Source organism: Phascolarctos cinereus, unplaced genomic scaffold (assembly GCF_003287225.1).
Source record: "Phascolarctos cinereus isolate Bilbo 61053 unplaced genomic scaffold, phaCin_HiC Scaffold_3;HRSCAF=262, whole genome shotgun sequence".
Lineage (NCBI taxonomy): Eukaryota > Metazoa > Chordata > Mammalia > Diprotodontia > Phascolarctidae > Phascolarctos > Phascolarctos cinereus.
The window spans coordinates 232233127-232252986 of NW_027555736.1; the positions used below are offsets into that span (position 1 = coordinate 232233127).

The following is a 19860-nucleotide window of genomic DNA, read 5'->3' on the forward strand; positions in this document are numbered from 1 at the left end:
ATAATAGTTAAGATTATGCCATAATCTCAGAGATTCATAATGCCATACATCCATCTAGGATGATAATTACAAGGAGCAAAGAAAGTTTCAATATCACAAGATCATAGACTTACAGCTGGAAGACACCTTGCAGTTCATTTTGTCTCACTACCTGACTTTATTGGTGAAGAAACTGAGGCACAGAGAGGTTAAGTGACTTGCTCTAAGGTCACATAAATGGTGCGAGCAGAGTGGGTATTCAAACCTATAAATCCCACATTCTTTCCTATAGTACTACATATCAATGAAAATTGATAGAAATCCCACATTCTTTCCTATAGTACTACATATCAATGAAAATTGATAGAAATCCCACATTCTTTTCTACTGTGCCATAATCACATGAAAATCAAATACATAACTAAGGTAAAAAGTTACCTCTAAATCCATATGGTCAGTGAACATTTGAACTTTTATATTAAAAGCTATTCACAAACCAAACACACATTTGAACTTTTATATTAAAAGCTATTCACAAATGAAATGTTTAAGCTACTCAGTGCCATCAGTTCGTATTTTCAAAATGTTTCTAGAAAGAAAAAAATGACAAAAAAAATTTCCACAGAAAAATACTGGTAAATATTTCTCTCGAAGCCTTTGGCTCACTATAAAATAAGCCTTGGTAATAATGATCAACTCATTAAGCCTTGGTAATAATGATCAACTCAGCAATATCCAATATCTAGAATGAGAAAAAGAGATAGCACTAGCAAAAAATAACAAAGAAGAAGAGATTAAGCCTAAATATTGTCAGCTTCCAACAGCCTCAGTGACATTTAAAGCTTTATCAATTAACACTACAAAATCATAGTTCTTAATCTTTCCCCCTTTTAAATTCACACGTTTGTACACTTAGAACTTTATAAATACTGCAGAGTATGATCATTTTTTAAAAGACTTGTCTCTGCAGTCAGATTTGGGAACCGGCTCTCATGTTTTATTTCTTTCACCCCCAATGCCTAGAAATATGTCTTGCACATATCAGGTGTTCAAAAATATTTGTCTTAAGTCTACATGAAGATTCCTGACTTCACTGAACTCATTACTATAATCTTGCTACATCCCTACAACATTCTATTTTATATTACATTTATTTGGGCATATCTGATCTGCCTCTCATCCCCACTCCCAGTGGATGGTAAGCTCATTAAGAGCAGAGACTGTTATTTTTCATCACTGTACTTCCAGTGCCTAGTACTGTGCCTTGTACACTTAATACACGCATGTTTAATTAAATACTTATGAATTTAATTACAGATCTTTACATGCATCAAGTTTAAAAAAAAAGATATGTAATAACTGAAAGTTTTCCATACATACAACAGAAGTATATGTCATTTATTTTAATAAAAGAAGCTGAATTTCCTCAAAGAAACCATGCAAGTAGCTCAGGTCTATAGGTTCAATATGAACAGAAACTACATAAGAGGTAGATATTTTTTAAGTTAAATAAAAACATCCTCAATACTACTACAGTATTTCCTAAGATTACTATCCTTGATTTTTACTATCTCTTTGGTAACAGTTACCAGGGAAAAGGCTAGTAGAAGTTTTTAGTTATAGTTTAGTAAAAATTGAGAGCCAAAAAACCCCATCTATCTGTAAGCCTGTCTTGAAAAAAGATGGAAAGATATTAAAATGTTATCATAATACACACTACATATTGTGTACCAATTCTCTTGCTGAAATAATTGTTTTGGCGCATTTAATCCTAGGTGTTAACAGTTTTCTCAATTACAGAACAATCTCAACACATAACTTAAAGCAACTTGCTTCAAACTATCTAAAGCTGAAAACTAGTTATTAAAGCATAAAAGTACTATTACATCATGTCATCAACTTTTTCAGTTTCTTCTTGGCAAAACAAAACAAACTTTAAATTGTATATGGCTATTCTGGTAGAATTTTTATTGAGAAGCTAACTTTGAAAAGTACCACCAAGATATTTCTTCAGTTTCCTTTGCTATTATTAAAGAGTTTTCAATACTATAGTATTCCTTCAGAATTCCATACAGGCAAACTGTATTTTATTGATTCTGCAAGAAGGTCAAGTTATTACTGAGGAAACAGACCACCTTTGTCTTTAAATTGTACAATAATGTGCCATCAACACTATCTGCTACTAATTAGAATTTGGCATAATATGGATCTGTTTAAAATCCCATGGTTAAATGCTAAAAGACATTATAAGAACATTTAGCCTATCGCACAGATTGAAAAGATGGTAAGATCTATTATAACACTTATATTAATTAACTGGTTAAAAAAAAAGTCTGAGGAAGAAAGGAAATCTGCATTTTTTTTTACATTTTACATATAAATTCCACATACCATACTTTCTTTGTAATAGTAAGATCACATTTAAAAACCTGCAAATATAGGGTGAAATAAATTTTATGTGTCCTGTTGGAGTATTCAACTAGGGAGCAGCATCAGGATCTACTTTACCAGACAGCTTATGTTAACAGCTCTAGGTTGTTTTAGTGAGTGAGCATTTATCAGGCCCACTTGCAGGAAATCACAGAGAGGTCTGGGAGAAAAAAATGAATAAGAAAAAAGATTTAAGGACTTTTAAGTGGCATCTTATTGAGTGAATGAGGAAGAAATTGTCTAGAAATAGAGGTTAGGGGAGAAGGAAAGGTGGCAAAAAAGAAAAAGAGGTAGAGACAGGTAAAATGCCAAGCTATTTCACAGTGTAGTAGTACTGCCTAAAAAGCTATAAGCAAAAAGAAAAAAAAAGGTTTTTTATTAAATAAAGGCAGAGCAAGGCAGGGGAAGAGAGAAATATAAAAGCAAAGAAAGGAGTGAAGATGGACACACACAGAAAAAAGCAAAAGAAGCCTAATTTTTTTCTTAAACTAGTTTCTTTTATTAGACACTTTTTCTTTCTTAATTATTCATTTAAGCTGAACATCAAGCCATATGTTCAACACTGTGACTTTATACCCAAAGATTTAAGAGATGGAGCTGTGGAGGAAGAAACCCTTCTTTATAATAACAGTGAAATTAAAGATGGAGAAAACTTTAAAATATAAATAGATAAATAGATAATATATGTATAAAAAAATAAAACTAGATTTTTTTAAAAAATAAGATTTACCCCAAAATGAATGATAGTTTTAACAATGGTGGAACGACTTGATCTTCTACCACCTATACTGTCTCCATGTTAGGTTTTAACTAAAATAACATTTCTTTGGGTTTCAAATGAAAAGATTCTATGAAATTTCTTAAAGCAAATGCTTTCAGATACTAAGGACAATGCTATACAGTATTAAATACATTTTAAAGATGTGCTTCTAGAACTATATAAAGGCCAAGTCTTTAAATAGTTTTCCATTTGTTGTTTTAATCACTATTTTCTAGTTAATTAAAAATATAAACACAACTAAATGCAAATGAGAATGAACCAAAATATTTACATGGGGTATCATTATTATTATTTTGGAGATTTTACAGGAAAATATCTCTCATCTGAGATATCAGTACATATCCCCTTACTTCTTCAATGTATGTTGTGTTGAGAATTTAGACATAGATTTACATGTGTATGTAGGTCTCAAGTTATCATTACTTATACATTAGTTGTTTCGTACCAAAATACTACAAGGTTCAAAGGTAAAATCAGATGAAGACAATTTGTGAATAAAATAGTGAAACAAGTTTTCACATAACTATCTAGTAATGTTGGGCTGGTTCTTTACCTAGTACATTTGTTTAGGAGCTTAAATTGTGAACTGCTTAAATTATTTATGTTAATCAGGAACAAGGACACAAACTTCTTATTCCCGTGTTTTTTTCCCAGAAGTCATAAAGAAAAAGAAATGCCAAAACTAATAATGCTTCTATTACCGTAGAATTTTAAGGCTAGAAGGGGCCTGAAAAGTTATCTAGTCCACCCCACTCATTCTTCAAATAAGAAAAAATTAGTTGGAGAGGTTAAAAACAAGTCATAGAACTTTTTTTTTTAAGGCAACTGGAGTTAAGTGACTTGCCCACAGTCACACAGATAGTAAGTTATCAAGTGTTTGGTCTGAGGCCGCATTTGAACTCAGGTCCTCCTGACTTCAGGGCCAGTGCTCTATCCACTGTACCACCACAGAACTTTTTAAGTGGCAGCCAGGTTAGTGCTCAGACCTTCCAATCTTCAGTAAAATATTCTTTCTACCATACCATACCATACCATACCGAGCAATAAGTAAAATACTAATATAACTTAAAAAAAAAGATTTGGCTGAAAGCTGCTTTTTTTATACTGATATGACTATGAAATATTTTCTGCAAATAAAAAATGGCTTATCTGAATATTCTGAGGGGCAAAATGGTGCAACATAGACATGCACATTTCAACAAACCCATCATCACATGCAAGGAGAGCCCAAAAGAGCTTATAAAAGGCATAGAATAAAGGAATGATTAGGAGGAAGAATAGAAGTTATTCAAATGACTTCTTGGAAATGGGGATGAGGGAGTGGGGAAAAGAGGAGAGGAAAGGTTAAAAAGACTGCTACATGCATGCTAAATATGGTGGAACTTTTAATACTGTACCTGAGGGGTGATCCGACGAGCAATGTAGGAGGGGTAGGGTTACTCCCTGCATTGTGCCTGCGCCGTACTGCCTGACGCCTAAATGTGCTGCGTTCACGGCGAAATGTAACCATCTCCTCGCTGTCCTGTGCTGCTGCATCAAGACAGACTCAGGTCAAATAGGAACCCAGTCAGGGGTGTAAACACGCAGCTTAAAGTCTGTCTTTCCCTTGCCTCCCCATTATCCCAAGAAATGTGGCCTTGTTAACTAAATTTGTTTTTAGAGATAATTTATATATTATCTTTCATTCTATGCAGAGTCCAAAAAAACATGCATATCTAAGGTGATTACTTTCTTTAAACATAAATGTCAATTCTACCAAACTATTTTAAAACCAAAATCTGTTCTACTTTCTACTTTTTTTTCCCTCAAATACCTTTTCTAAGATCTTCAAATTGCTTAAAAACTCTACTCAAAGTCTTTGGATTGCATTTACTTACTTTTCCACTCTAGTTAATATGTAAGGGATTCAGCAAAACACTACTAATTTCTATCAATCTTCTAAAGAGACAGAACATCAGATTTTCTGATGAAACAATAAAGACACTATGCTATAGCTTTATTTAATTTTCCTTATCTAAAAGAGAAGCAAGGTAAGTTTAAAAATTTAACTAGTGCTCTCATATGCTGACTACAATTTTTGGCAGCATCAAAGATACAAGCTGCACAATTAATTGGCTTATTGAAACCTCATTTTAAGAATTTAAGAATAAATTTTAACTGTGGGTTCTCCTCCTACCAAACTCAGTTTCATGAATGCATATGCCTCTAGACTAACATCAGCGTTACGTTCCCTTCTCCAGCAGGCCACTAACGTCAGCAAAGCGAAGGGTTAAATGTTTGCTTCCAAAGCAATAAGGCACAAATGAAAACTCAGACGTACAGAAATAAGCAACACTCATTAAAATGACAATACAATGTATAAAGTAAAACTTATTAAAATGACAATATAATGTATAAATCTAACATACTATACTATTGTCTTTCTCAAGCAGAAACTGCATTCGATTTATCAATTTAAATATTAAAAAAATACTAATCATTTCTTTTAAAAATACATAGACAACTGTTCCAGGTTAAGAAAGTTTGGTTCTACTACAATTTGGGAATATTTTTAGAGCTTTCTGTGCTAGTAATAGCTGAAAAAAATACAAAATAAATCGATAACCGGTCTTATTGTTTTTCCCTATTTAGGTTTTTTTGATGTTAAAAATTATAACACAAGTTGGAACAGAAACTGAGCTGTCTAAATATATATATATATATGTATGTATATATATCTGTATGTGTGTGTCTATACATACATATATGTGTATAGACATAGTGTGTACATATACACTATCCTTCTGTTTAGAAGTTATTACTGCTAAGAGAATGGGATAAAGTTGTTATATGCCATTATGATGGGACCTCTAGGTGGCGCAATAGGTAGAGTGCTGGGCCTGGAGTCAGGAAGACTTGTCTCCCTGAGCTCAAATCTGGCTCCATACACTTACTAACTGGGTGACACTGGACAAGTCATTTAACCCTGTTGGCCTAAGTTTCCTCATCTGTGAGCTGGAGAAGGAAACGGCAAACCACTCCAGGATCTTTGCCAAGAAAACCCCAAATGAGGTCACAAAGAGTTGGACACAATTGAAATGACTTAACAACAACAAATGCTCTAACAAAATGCTATGCATTAACAAATATCTATATTGTAAGTTTGGGAATGCTTGTCAAAAGAAAAAAGCTGACTATGAACCATTTCTAGGACATATTCTCCTTCCCCTCCCCTGCAACAAGGAAAAAAGGGGGGGGGGGAATGAGCCAGTCAAATCACGGAGGAAAGAAGATAGGACATCTAGCTGGTAACAGTGAAAATCTATCCAGCATTTATAAAGCTACTATGTGAGAAGAACTGAGGGTGCAAAGACAAAAACAAATCACTCCTTGCTCTCAAGGAGTTATATTCCACGAAGGGAATACATGTACAACAGTACACATATAAGTAGATACAAGTAAATATGAAGTAAATACAGGGCAATTTTTTAGGAGAGGGAGAAGCAGCTTCACGGAGCGCAAAAATCAAGAAAGGTCTCATGAAAGAAGTGACTAGCTGAGCTTTAAAGGGAAAATATGGATCCAAAGATTCAGAGGTAAAGTGGGAGTGCATTCCAAGCAAGGAGATAGGAGACGATGTCATTTATAAGGGAACCAAAATAGGTCCGTTTGGCCGGATTGAGCAGCATGTAATAAGTGTGGAAAGGTAGGCTGGAATCCAACCTTGATGACAAGGCTTTAAATGCCAAACTAAGGAGTTTTTATTTGATCCAAAAGGCAACAGTTGGGCATCACTGGAGATTCTTGAGCAGGGAACTGACATGATCTAGGTGAGAGGCAATGAATGCCTGAAACAGGACAGTGACTGTTAAAAGTAGAGAGAAAATGGCAGATGCAAGAGCTGTAAAGGTAGAATTGACAAAAACTTAGCAACTGACTGGATGGGGAGATGAAGAATAAAAAGTCAAGAATTACTCTCAACTTGCAAATCTTTAACTGGAACTAACTGGAAGTAGAAGGGAAGTTTGCAAATTAAACGGAAAGAATGAATTTGATTTTAGTCATGTGGAGCTTCAAATGCCTAAGGGACACCCAGGCAAAAATGTCCAATGGGTGATGGAGAAGTGAAACTTGAAAGTGAAGAAGAAAGAAATGGGAGCTGGATATATACACAAGGAGTCAGATGTAAAAAACTGATCATCAGTCATAAGAATTTCTTGCTAAAGCTCTCAATTTAAAAAAATTTGGAGAATTCAAATCAGTAAGTATTTACTAAGCACCTACTATGAGCAAGGCAATATGCTAGGTGCTAGGGATACAAAAACTAAATGGAAACTCCTTACACTGGAGAAGCTGAAATTCTACTAGGAAGAGCAACACAACACACACACACACACACACACACACACACACAATACATGGGGGATAAGTGGTAGACAGCACTAACAACTGGAGGAATAAGGAAAGGACTTCTACAAGAGGTGATACCTGAGCTGAGCCTTTAGAAGAGCTAGGAATTCCAAAAGGTCAGAGATGAAGAGGGCAAGAAATCTAAGTATGGGAGAGAATTTGTGCAAAAAATGTGAAGATGGGACATGGATTACGGTATATGAGAAACAGCAAACAGATCAGTTTGGCTGGAAATTAAGGTATGTAACAAGGGGCCAATAATGTGAAATTAGTCTGGAAACATAGGTTCAGGCCCAACTGTGAAGGGCATTGAATGGAAAAAAAACTCCAAATTGTGAAGAGATTTAAATGCAAAGAGGGATTTTTTTACTTTAGAGGAAATAAAAAGTCACTGAAGCTTCTTAAGCAAAAGCAGTGACATAGTTAGAAAGATACTTTATGAGTATTAATTTTGCCACAGTATACACTGGAAGGGAGAGAGAGTGAAAACTAAAAAACCAATTCAGAAGCTAATGCAATAGTCCGGGCAAAAGGTAATGAGGGCTTGAACTAGTGGAGCATCAGATGCAGCTTGTGAGAAATATACTGTAGAGATTCTCAACCTTTTTTCTGTCATGAATCCCCCTGGCAGTATGGTGAAGCTTATGAATCATAATAATAACAATATACACAGGCTTACATAAGACATGGATTATACAGAAATGCAGTCATTAAAAACTTTTAAAACAAAGTTCTCAGACTAAAGATTAAGAACCTCTGTGTAGAAATAGGATGAGTAAGACTTGACAATTACATAGGTATCTAGCAGAAAGTAGGTAATATGGAGCTGGAAGTCAAGGAAAAAAACCATTTGAGCTGGATATCAAGATTAGAGGGTCCTCTGAATACATATAATAAGTGAAATCAGGGGAACTAATGAAATTATGAGAGAAAATGAAAGGACAAAAGGCAAGAAGGTCCAAGACAGAGCTTTATCCACTCTTAGCAAGCCTAGGATAATTCTCATTTAGCAACAATTGGACAGCTAGGCATATGTTTTCTTGAAAACAAATGATTTCAAAGAACTAAATAGAATTTAGACTGACAAAAGGCCTGAAATAAATCTTGAGGTTATCTAGTCTTTCGTTCCTAGGTATCATCTAGTCACAAATCCACAACCTCAGTGTCACACGTGACCTCTCACTCAACTCCACAGACCCAACAAATCCGACGAAGTGCCAAATATTCCTCCACACACAATGGACAGTTCAAGGAACAATAATTCCCAGTCTCCCATTCTATGCCTTTACACTAGCTACCCGCCATGCCTGGAAAGTTCTCTTTCCCTAGTTGAGCCTCTCAGAATCTGATTTTCTTGAAGACTCAACTCAAATGCTACCTTCTGTATAAAACCTTTCTTAATCCCCTCCAGCTTCTAGCTCCTTTCCCCTCTGAGGTTATCTTCCATCTACTCTGGACATATTTTGATATACCTACTTAATAAAAGTATTTTTATTATGCATCTAACAACCATCAACAAGTACAAATCTTTCAAAACATAAAGAAAGAAAAAGACTGCATGCCTACTGCTCTTTCCAGCATACTGTTATCATCATTTAATTTGGATTCTATTTAAAAATTTTTTAAATGTCACTGGCCAATAACCCATCTCCCCTAAGTATATGCCTTTCCTCATAACAATTATGAATGATATTCTATCAAAACAAAATAAAGATACTGGCAATATCAGAGAATATATTCTACCCTATCAGCCCTCTATCAGGAAGTTCAATAAGAACTTCATCAACCCATTGTTTTAGTCAAAGTTTCAAATCTTTCAAAAGTTCTCCTCATTACTGTTGTCAATTAAGTAAACTGTTCTGGTTCAGCTCAATTCACTCGGAATCAGTTCTTCATATATTTCTTGGTACCAGTTATATTCCTCATTTCTTATGCTTTAATATCACAACAGCTATAAATATCATCATACATGTAGGTTCTTCTACTCTAGACCTCATTAAGGTATATCTAATAGTATAGCAGGGTCAAAGAGTAGGTACTGTTTTGTTGACCTTTGGGGTTTACTTCTAAATGGTTGTTAAGAATGACTGGACTGATTCACAATTCCACCAATGGCACAAATGTATCTGTTTTCCCATAACCTTAACAATTATTATTTTCTTCTTTTGTCACAGTCTGATAAGTATGAGGTAGAAGGAATGTGAGAATTTTGATCTGCCTTTCTATTATTAGTGACATGCAGACTTTTCATGTGGTTATCGATGGCTCATATTTCACCATTTGCAAACTGCCTGTTCCTGTGCCTTGACCATTTAGCCACTGGGAAGTGGTTCTTGTTCCTTTATATTTGTATTAGTTCATCATATATCTTGGTTATGAGATCATTATCACAGAAATTCACTTGGAAGTTTTTTTTCACATTATTCCCTTCTAATTTTGACATTTTTTATGTACATGCAGAAGCTTTTTCATTTTAAAAAATAAAATTTATTTCATCTTTTATCAACATCTCTCCCTTGTACAAGATATCTCACATTCCAATGTCCTCAAATTTTTTTAATCTTTTCTATCTAAGACACCTATCCATTTAGAATTTATTGTAGTATTTCTCATAATGTTTTAAACAATACTTTTATGTTTTTCAGTTTTCACAGCAATTTTTATCAAATATGGAATCCCTATCCTAGGAGTTCAGTGTTGTTGGATTTAACCCAAGAATATACTGCTAATTATTTCTATTTATAGTTCTGGCTTACTTATTCTGTTCCAGTGATCAGTTTTTCTATTTTTAAATCAGTAATATTGAACTGCTTTAACAATTACTATTTTATTCTACAAGCTATGGCACTGGGAGGCCTCCTTCACTTGTGCTATCTTGACCTTTCTGTTCTTCCAAGTAAATTTTATCATTTTGTCTATATCTTATAAAGCCCTATAATATGATTGGTATGTCAGCAAAACTACATATTTCGTTATTGTCTCCATTTTTATATTAAAATATTTCAAACTTCAACCATGTGCAATTAGTATTTCTGCAATTATCTATGCCTTCCTTAATTTCTACCAAAACAAAACAAAACAAAAAACTAGAGGTATGATTCACGGTAGATAAACTCCAAGACACTTTATACATTCTATAGAGACTCAGAATGGGATTTCTCTTTCTATCCCTTCCCACTGGATTTTGTTAGTATATAGAAACATCACCGTAGTAGGTGGCCCAGTGCTATACTTGGGGTCAGGGAGATCTGAATTCAAATCCTGCCTTACTTACTAGATATGTGAACCTGAGCAAGTTACTTAATCTATATGCCTCCATTTCCTTATCTGTAAAAAGGGAATAACACTACTTACCTTCTCAAAGTTGTTGTGGGGTTAAAATCAGATAACTGTAAAACACTCTGCATACATTAAAACTGCTAAATAAGTGCTAGCTATTATATTTAATATTTTAAAATTTTATTCAAATCTTTAACTTTTTCTTGTTTGTCTTTTGGTTAGATCTATGTCTGAAATAAACATTAAGCTAACAATTGCTATTTTGCTATTTCTCACTATAGTTCAATTATCTTCTCTGAATGCTCTATCATTTGGGGGATGTGTGTATATAGATAGATGTGTGTGTGTAGTAGTAGTAGTAGTAGTAGTAGTAGTAGTAGTAGTAGTAGTAGTAGTAGTTGTAGTAGTAGTAGTAGTTGTTGTAGTAGTAGTAGTACTGATATTTCTTATATATGGTAATTTAAACCTAATGTAGCTTCCCTATTTACCTCTTTTTATATGTTTATTTTTATTATCACCTTGTCTGAGATCAAGATTGCCAACCCTGACTTCTTTGGATTCACCTGAGGCATAAAAGACTATTTTTCAATCCTTTATTGTAATCTTCTGTCTTTGTTTTGAGTATACTTTTTTACAAAGAATATATTATCAGATTTTGCTTTCTAATCCATTTTGACAGCATTTTCCATTATACAAGTAAACATTTTTCATTCATACTCATGGTTATGACTGTTGTGTTTTTTTCTTGTGCCATATCCAATTATGCTTCTTTTCCTTTTACAAGGAAAACGAAGGTAATATAAATAACCATTATGTTCTAGTACTTTCATGAAACCTTGTACTTTAGGATTATATGTACTGAATGATGTTTAGGCTGTATTAAAATGAGACTGAAATTCACTCAAGATTTGTTTAGTACTGATAAAACAAATCTATACTTTAGCTTTACTATGTCCACATCCTGAAGATACTTCTGGTAGGTCAGACTGAACTAGTACCAATTCCAATGGGTTTAAAAGGTGACCAACCTAATGTAAGCAGTCAGGACTCAATATAAAAAAATATCAACCTTACATAATGTTTGTGTTGAAGCAAATGGTAGAGAAGTGTAACTTGAATAACTTTTTCAAATCAAGGACAGATCCAAAACTATTTGATTCTAGTGATTTTTCAACAATCCTAGATGTAAAGGACTAACTGAAAGAGAAACTCAGTAAAAGAAAAATTCAGTTCAAAAAAGGAATGTGCCCAAAGAACAACACATAAAATTCACTTCACAAACTCGACTCGGGGTTCTTAACCTGGGGTCCACAGGTTATTATATGAATAATCATGTGATAATTATGTGAATAGATTTCAGGGACTCTATGAACTTGGGATGTGAAAAAATTTCATCTTTATTTCAACAAACTGATTTTCTTTGCAATCCTATGTATTTTAATTTTACATATTTAAAAACACTGTCCGTAGAAGGGGTCCATAGGCTTCAACAGATTACAAATGGGGTTCATGACACATAAGAAAATTTCAAAACAAAACAAACAAAAACTGATCTAGACCCTTTAGAGATTAGTAATGGAAAATATCTCTCTCTGTAATGGAAGATCTTAGAAAACATATAAAACAGGGGTTAATTACTGTTTTTTGCATCTTAGGCCCTTTTGGCAATCTGCTGCAGCCAATGGACTCCTTAGGACAATGTTTTTAAATACAAAGAATTATAAAGAAAACCAATTATAATGAAAAAGTTATCAAAATGTTTTTTTTTAAATTCATGCTTCAGGTTAAGAACCCATGATCTAAAAGAACTGCTCATTAATAGAAGCATCATAGAATCCATCTGTCCTTATCCTTCACTTATAACAGTAGCTGTGAGAAAAAAACCTACAAAGGCTGAATGACATGTATGTGGATTATCAAACACGAAATAAAAGGCCTAAAATACATAACCCCAGGAATTCAAGATGCTTTAGAAAGTCACTAGTTTTCTGTTTTGAACTTAAGCAATAACTCTTATCAAATTTCAGTGGCCAAAGAAAACAAAGCATTCATGTGTCCAGCAGGATTTCATCAGTTTGAGCCTACGCTTCAAGGCATCTCTGGAGCACCTGCCACTTTTCAACAGCTGAGGGAAAAGGTAGTTGGTGACCTAAACTACCTGGAAATGCTGGTATATTTGTATAATATCATTGTATTTGGTGGGGAAAAACACATTAAAATAACATGAGAAAAGAATGATGAAAACGTTAGACCTGTCAGAGGGAGCTGGTCTGTAACTGTCAATTGATAAATGCACATTTTATAGAGCCTCCTTGAAGTATGTAGGTGACATAACATTTTAGCAAGAAGAGAGGACTGATTTAGAAAGGATACAAGCACTACTCAGGTGGCTATATCCTAGCAATTTTGTAACTAAGAACCAAGGAGTTGTAATAATAAATTTGTGAAGGACTATGCTAATACCATTACTTAACCTCTCAACAATCTCACACTTGGATACACATGACTGCAAAGAACAAAAAGGGTAATTATTAAACTGTTGGAAGCCAAATAAAGAATACTGAGATGGAAAATGTGAATAAGCTTTTAAAGATTTGGCTAAGTGTATTACAAACACACCAATTCTGACCTATGACGACCCAAACCCCAGGGCTTTGGAGCACTTTTATATCAAGGAAGTCAGAGTTAAGAGTAGAAGTGTCAAACTCACAGAAGTAAAACTCTTGGGTGCAACCCAAACTCAATTAAAATTGTAACTGAGAAATATGTAACAAAATGCAACACGGATGTGTTAGTTTGTGGTTTTCTAAATCAATATTCGGCATACAGGAATCCATTTCTATTCGTCTGACACTACTATGCTGCCACTACTGTAAGAGGACTTACTGGCAGTGAAGCTAACTATCCAAAACATAAACTAACACCGTTAGTTTTAACATGGGCTAGTACAGCTAACACTAAAAAGTTCAGTATGGAGCAGAATTACAAGCATGTACAGATAACACTGCAATATACATTTTGGCCACTTTTGCACTGTATGCTTCTTGTCACAGACAGGTAGCACACTAGCTAATTATGAATTTAGTAAACAGAACTGACCAGAAAAAGTAATACAATATGTCAACACCCTAAGAGACCTGATGATAAAGTATACTGATATCAGCAGAAGGAATAATCGCTACTTGCCATTTTGAAAGAGATAATTGTAATCAATGTCAGTGCAGCTCTGAGGTTAGAAATGTCATCTGAAGGCATGTGCCCTTTATATGTCAATAATGTTTTATCAAGTAAATCTATGTACCCATGATCAGTGAGAACAAATGAAAGATAAATAACAATCTATAAAAGCAAGTGACTGGCCCTTTGAGACTCATTTCATTCTCTAGAGATAATACTACTAAGAAAATAATAAAAGATTGGAGTTTCAAAATGGAACACTATATGAAATGCTAACTGATATTACACAAAGAAATCAGGAAAGAATTAGTATTCCCTTGTAGATATTGTGTTATGGCCATGAAGGCACTGTATAATGATTCTAAACATTTAGTTCTAAAAGACCTTTTTGATCTACTGAAACAGATTTTGTTACTTACAAAATGGCTAATGATGTGTATAATAAATGCATAACGTGCTTTTGTTCAACACAAAGTTCCACCCAACTCATGTAACATATTTGAAAAATATAAGAATCAATAAAATATTTGAGCTCATGTACACGATTTGTTTTTTACTCTTAAAGGAGTAAAATCAAATGCATGCCATTCATAGGAAAATAAAAGTTCATATGATAAAAGAAGATTAAACCCAGAGGCAACTCAAATTTACCTTAATATCCTAGTTGTACAGAGTGTGAATTCAAGAGGGAGTATGATAGCTTGCATGAACTATCTATAAGTTCAGATACAGTTATATAATGATACTAAAATAAGGAATTCAAGAATTAAGGTTAAAAGTATAAGAAATATCAAGCTAGTTGATGGACATACATAAGATACACCAAGTAAATATGGAGAGGTAATTATTTACACAGGCAAACATAATTCTGTGGTGGGAAAAAATGTATACAATTACCTTTTGCTCTATACTTTATAACATTTATTTATAAATTTTTATTGGTAATAAACTACTTTTATATCTGCATATAAACATTTTACACATAAATTTTGTAGGCTGTCTATCTCAATACAGTTGTGCATATATATAACTGTTATGAATGAGAATGAATTATTTTTATTTACATACTTATTTGTCTGGCAGAAGAAAAAATGTTATTATGTAAAATGTTAGTTGAACGGCTAGGCGGCACAGTGGATAGAACGTTAAGCCTGGAGTCAGAAAGACTAACGTTCCTAGCCTCAGACACTTACTAACTGTGTGACCCTGGGCAAATCACTTAACTGCTTACCTCTGTTTCCTCATCTGTAAAATGAGCTTGAGAAAGAAATGGTAAACCATTCCAAGAAGTATCTTTGCCAAGAAAATCCCAAATGGGGTCATAGTCAGACCCTACTGAAATGACTAAAAAAAAATGTCATTATGTAAATATTTGACTTTTTGTTATATAAATGTCGCGATGATCTCACCTTGAAATTTTAATTTTTAGACTGGGGAAGGATATAAGGTACTTGTCCTTAACGTCATTTGGAGCAGTTTAGTGATGAAATACTCCAAAAAAAAAAGTTAACTTTCATATGAAGAATTTTAAAGAACTATTAAAGGACATGAGACATTGCCACTATTACAGATGAATATCATGACGCCTAAAGGGAGAAGGAAAAGAATCTTGGTATAATAAAACCTGCTAAAATATGTGTATAAAAATCACAATTTTTAGATGGGATCTCAGGAGTCTGGGATAAAAAATAAACTGTACCATAAGTAGAAAGACTAAAATCACATTATGATTGATTTAGAATGATGCCTTGAGTTTACGTGGATAGTATAATGGATTAAAGGGACAGAGAAAGAACTTTTATTTATTATTTTAAATCTAGAAAAACAAGGATACAAAGCTCAAGGATACAAAATGAGATGTGAACCATGTACAGAACTCAAGAGTTGTAGCACATCATAGGACCTCAGTCCATCAGCATGTAACTATTTTATGACTTGAGGATAAAACCAAAAAGAAGAAATCATATAAGCCTTTGGATAGAGAAACATGATTTTAAAACGACTAAATTTTAGAGGGGGAAATTTCACAGGTTGCCTTCCACGTGAAAGGCAAGTGGATAAGGGCCAGGAAGCCATTAAGCCACTGAAAGACACAGAATATAGAGGAGACAGAAGTCTTGAGATTGAGGTCTAAAAGAATGACAGAAAAAAAAGTAGAATCAAAAAGCAGCTCATTGGAGCTATTCAGAAAGCATCAACATGACAATTAGTCACGTAACAAGACAGCTTTAGATGGTAGGTCCTGATTGAAGGAATGAAGACTTCAATTTCAGCTATTATCCTTCAGGACCACTTAAGCTTCAGAGAGACTAATGCATGTTGCCCATTTCTTCCTCCTTTGATTTGAAAGCAGAAAAAGAAAAGACAAGTACTGCTGCTGCTCTGCTGGACAAAAAGAACTGGCTGGGTTGGCTTGTCGTACCCAAATTGTTCATCTGAGCTGTGAGCTTTTTTCAGATTAGATAACATAACATGTGAATAACTGAAGAGCTGGCTCGGTCCAGAGATAGTCAGCCTCATGAACTTTGCAATTCTCTGGCTATTTAAATCAAGAAGCAAACTTTCTTTTAAGGCTAATTTTAAGTTGGAACAGTCTGTAAATGCTTGGAATATGGAAGAGGTTTGCCTAGCTAGAGGATAGTGAGGACCAACAGATAAACAATAATCACAGAGGTGGTTTCATGTGGTGCAGATGTTCCCAAATGGACCGATGACATCAAAGTCTGCAGTCTCTAGTTGTAAGTCCCACCTAGCACAAAGTTTTTCCTCCCTCAGTGTGATCCAGGTTTATTTCAGGTTTGTGATGTATTATTTTTACATATAAATATCTATGATGTCATTTCTTTTGCCTTACTGATAAGCAAATGGTTATATTTAGGATTTAAATGTCATTATTATGAGCAGTGGGTTATAAGTAATTGTGGAGTGATGATTCTTCTCTAGGACCCTGGACCTGCTGGTGGGAAAGTAGATTGGAATGAGTAAGCCTACTCAAAGAGCTAGTAGGTATCAACATACCCAGTCTGACGGGTTACATTTGAGGGGATCCATGTCAAGGGTCATTCCAAATAGGCCATACTTATGTAACAGTGTGTCATCCTGCTACACAAGTACTTTACTTTTGCATCTCTTGTTTCATTTCTTCCATCCACTCTTGGAATCCTTGTGGACAATCCATTCTGTTTTCTGAGGTCTCTGCAGTTATTTTCTTCCTCTGGAATTTTATCTTGGGTTTTCCTTAACACATAGCATTTCTTTATTGTAGGAAGGTTCTTTTCCCCATTCGCTCAAACCTACAGCTTTAGTTCTTGAATTAGGCCTTTGTTCCAGGGCCAGGCTCTTGTCAGCCCTCTCCTTCCACCCCAGGCTAGGGTTGGCTAGTTTTCTTGTGTTGTCTACTACCAGAATCCAGAGCTGCCCTTACTTAAGGTCTTGTCTCTTTGTGCTGTCCTGGATGAGATGGAGATCAGTGGTGTTTTTCTTTCATTTTAAAATTCCATTTGGAGTTTTTATTCATTATTAATGTATTCCTTATGTATTCCTGGGTCCACACAGAACCTTCATGTCATCATTTTAGCAAGAAGTCCTTGTAAATACCAATCTATGTACATATCTTCCCCATTAGAATGCAAGCTCTTTGGAAACAGACTGTTTTTGCTTTTTATTTGTACTCTCTCTAGCACATAGCACAGTGCCTGGCACATGGTAAGATAAATGTTTGTTAAATGATTGATACAAACAAATACTATCAACAACTTTCTTAAAAACCTTCATAATGGTTAACTTTCCCATAAAGTAGAAAAATACAAATATACTATATTAGTACAATTCTCAACTATTTTTCATTATTAAAGTTTTTTTACAGAGCACTTTATTCATATTAAAATAGTACGTTATAGTAGAAAAAGTTCTATACTTGGTATAAGAAGACTTAGGTTTGAGTTCTAGCTCTCCCATGGGGTAGCTGTGTAACCTTGGCCACATAACTTTACCACTGTGTGGCTTAGTTCCCTCATTTATAAAATGAGGGTATTGGAGTGGATAATCTCTAAGATTTCTTCCAGGTCAAACATTCCATGATTCTTCAAAATTATTAAAGAGTGTATGCTACAATATGAAATAAACGGGTCGGGGGGAGGGCAGGGGAAGAGCTAAATTCAGGGAAAGTTACAATCGCCAAACATTTCTGAGATTCCCTTAGAGGGGTGTGGTGCGGTATGATGCGATGTGGTGCGGGGTGTGGGGTGTGTGTGTGTGTGTGTGTGTGTGTGTGTGTGTGTGTGTGTGTGTGTGTGTGTGTGTGTGTCTCGGAAGGACTAAAGAACCGAAAGCATAAATAAGGTCAGAGATGAATCAAAAGAATAGCAACCACAAAACTACCCTGTAAAAGAATGAAAACATGAGGTTCTAAGCCACTTAAAGAGTATCAAACTCGCTAGGAAGTATACGTATAGCCTATATCAGATTGCGCACGATGTTGAGGAGGAAGGGGAGGGGGAGGGAGAAAAAAATTTAAAACTTAAAAGTTATGGAAGTGACTGCTGATAAATCAAAATAAATTAATAATAATTTTTTTAAAAGAGTACTAGACTTGGGAGGGTGGAGGGGAGGTTGGTGTAAATTTCAGTGAATTTCAATCTAAGGACTTGAGAAGTAGCACAATACAGTGGAAAGAAGGCCAAGTTTGGTGTCAGAGGAGCTAGGTCAAGTCTCAGATCTGCCACTTTCAACCTGTGCAAGTCACTTAACTTCCCTGTCCTCAGTTTCCTGAAGTTTAAAAAGAGTAGAATAGACTGGAAAACATCTGAATTACCTTTCAGCTCCAAATCTATGGTCCTATGTATGATTTTAGAATGACTAAATTATCAAAAAAAGCAACCAGAAATGTACTCTTTAATCAAAGAAATATGTAAAAATGTCCCCAATCTTAAGTACAAAGGAAAGAACTCTGAAAATATTTCAAAAGAATGAGATATGTATAGATATATGTCAGCATATACATATATACACACATCAGGACAATGCAGGAATTTTTAAAGCCCAGCTATAATAACTGTGACCTGTCTTCACCAAATCCAACAATACATCTCTCTTAGTAGATATGTGTGAAGGAGGGAAAGGTTAAGAGAGGAAGAGGTTAAATGAGTTGTCCGAAGTCACACAACTAATAAGTGTCAGAAGACGGATTTGGTTTTAGGTCTTCCCGATTCCAAGTCCAAGTACTTTCTTGAAGTATAATGGATACAGTTCTGAATGACCCAAGAGTTAGGAAAACCAAAGTTCAAATCCTGCCTCAGAATACTTACTAGCTACGTGACCCCAGGCAAATTACTTAATCTCTCTAAATTCGATTAAGAAACAGAAGGGGTTAGACACAGTGACCTTCAAAGCTACTTCCAACTTTAAATCCATGATCCTATAGTGGTATAAAGTCCTATCTCCCATGCCCATGATGTTAAATTACCCTTTTCCTCTCAAAACAGTTTTATAATAGAATGTTATGGAAAAATTAACAGGGTATGGATCTAAAAACTGCTTACCAAATGAATTACCAGTGCTTACTTGTAAAAAGGAAACTAATAAATCATGACAAAAATAAGGTACTATTAAACCCAAATTTCTGGGCATTTCTATATTTTAACATCATGAAAGCAAATGGACAGAAATTTTAAAAGACAACAGCTACAAAAACTAGGGCATTTGTCTATCAACATACAATTTTGATACTGGTTTTTTTTATCCTGAAATTGTGATTACTGGCCAAGAAATATAACTGTCCACGTAAATGTAGAAATACAAATAAATAAACCATATTGATTAGCATT

General features: G+C 34.4%; 1 protein-coding gene across 1 annotated transcript in view; it reads right to left on the reverse strand.

Annotated features, from left to right (window-relative positions):
- The window catches only part of PCNX1 (pecanex 1), a 242472-nt gene that overhangs the window by 124101 nt on the left and 98511 nt on the right, over window positions 1-19860 (reverse strand). Inside the window, 1 exon segment of the mRNA XM_020986378.2 lies at window positions 4588-4720. Coding sequence (XP_020842037.1) covers window positions 4588-4720 — 133 coding nt within the window.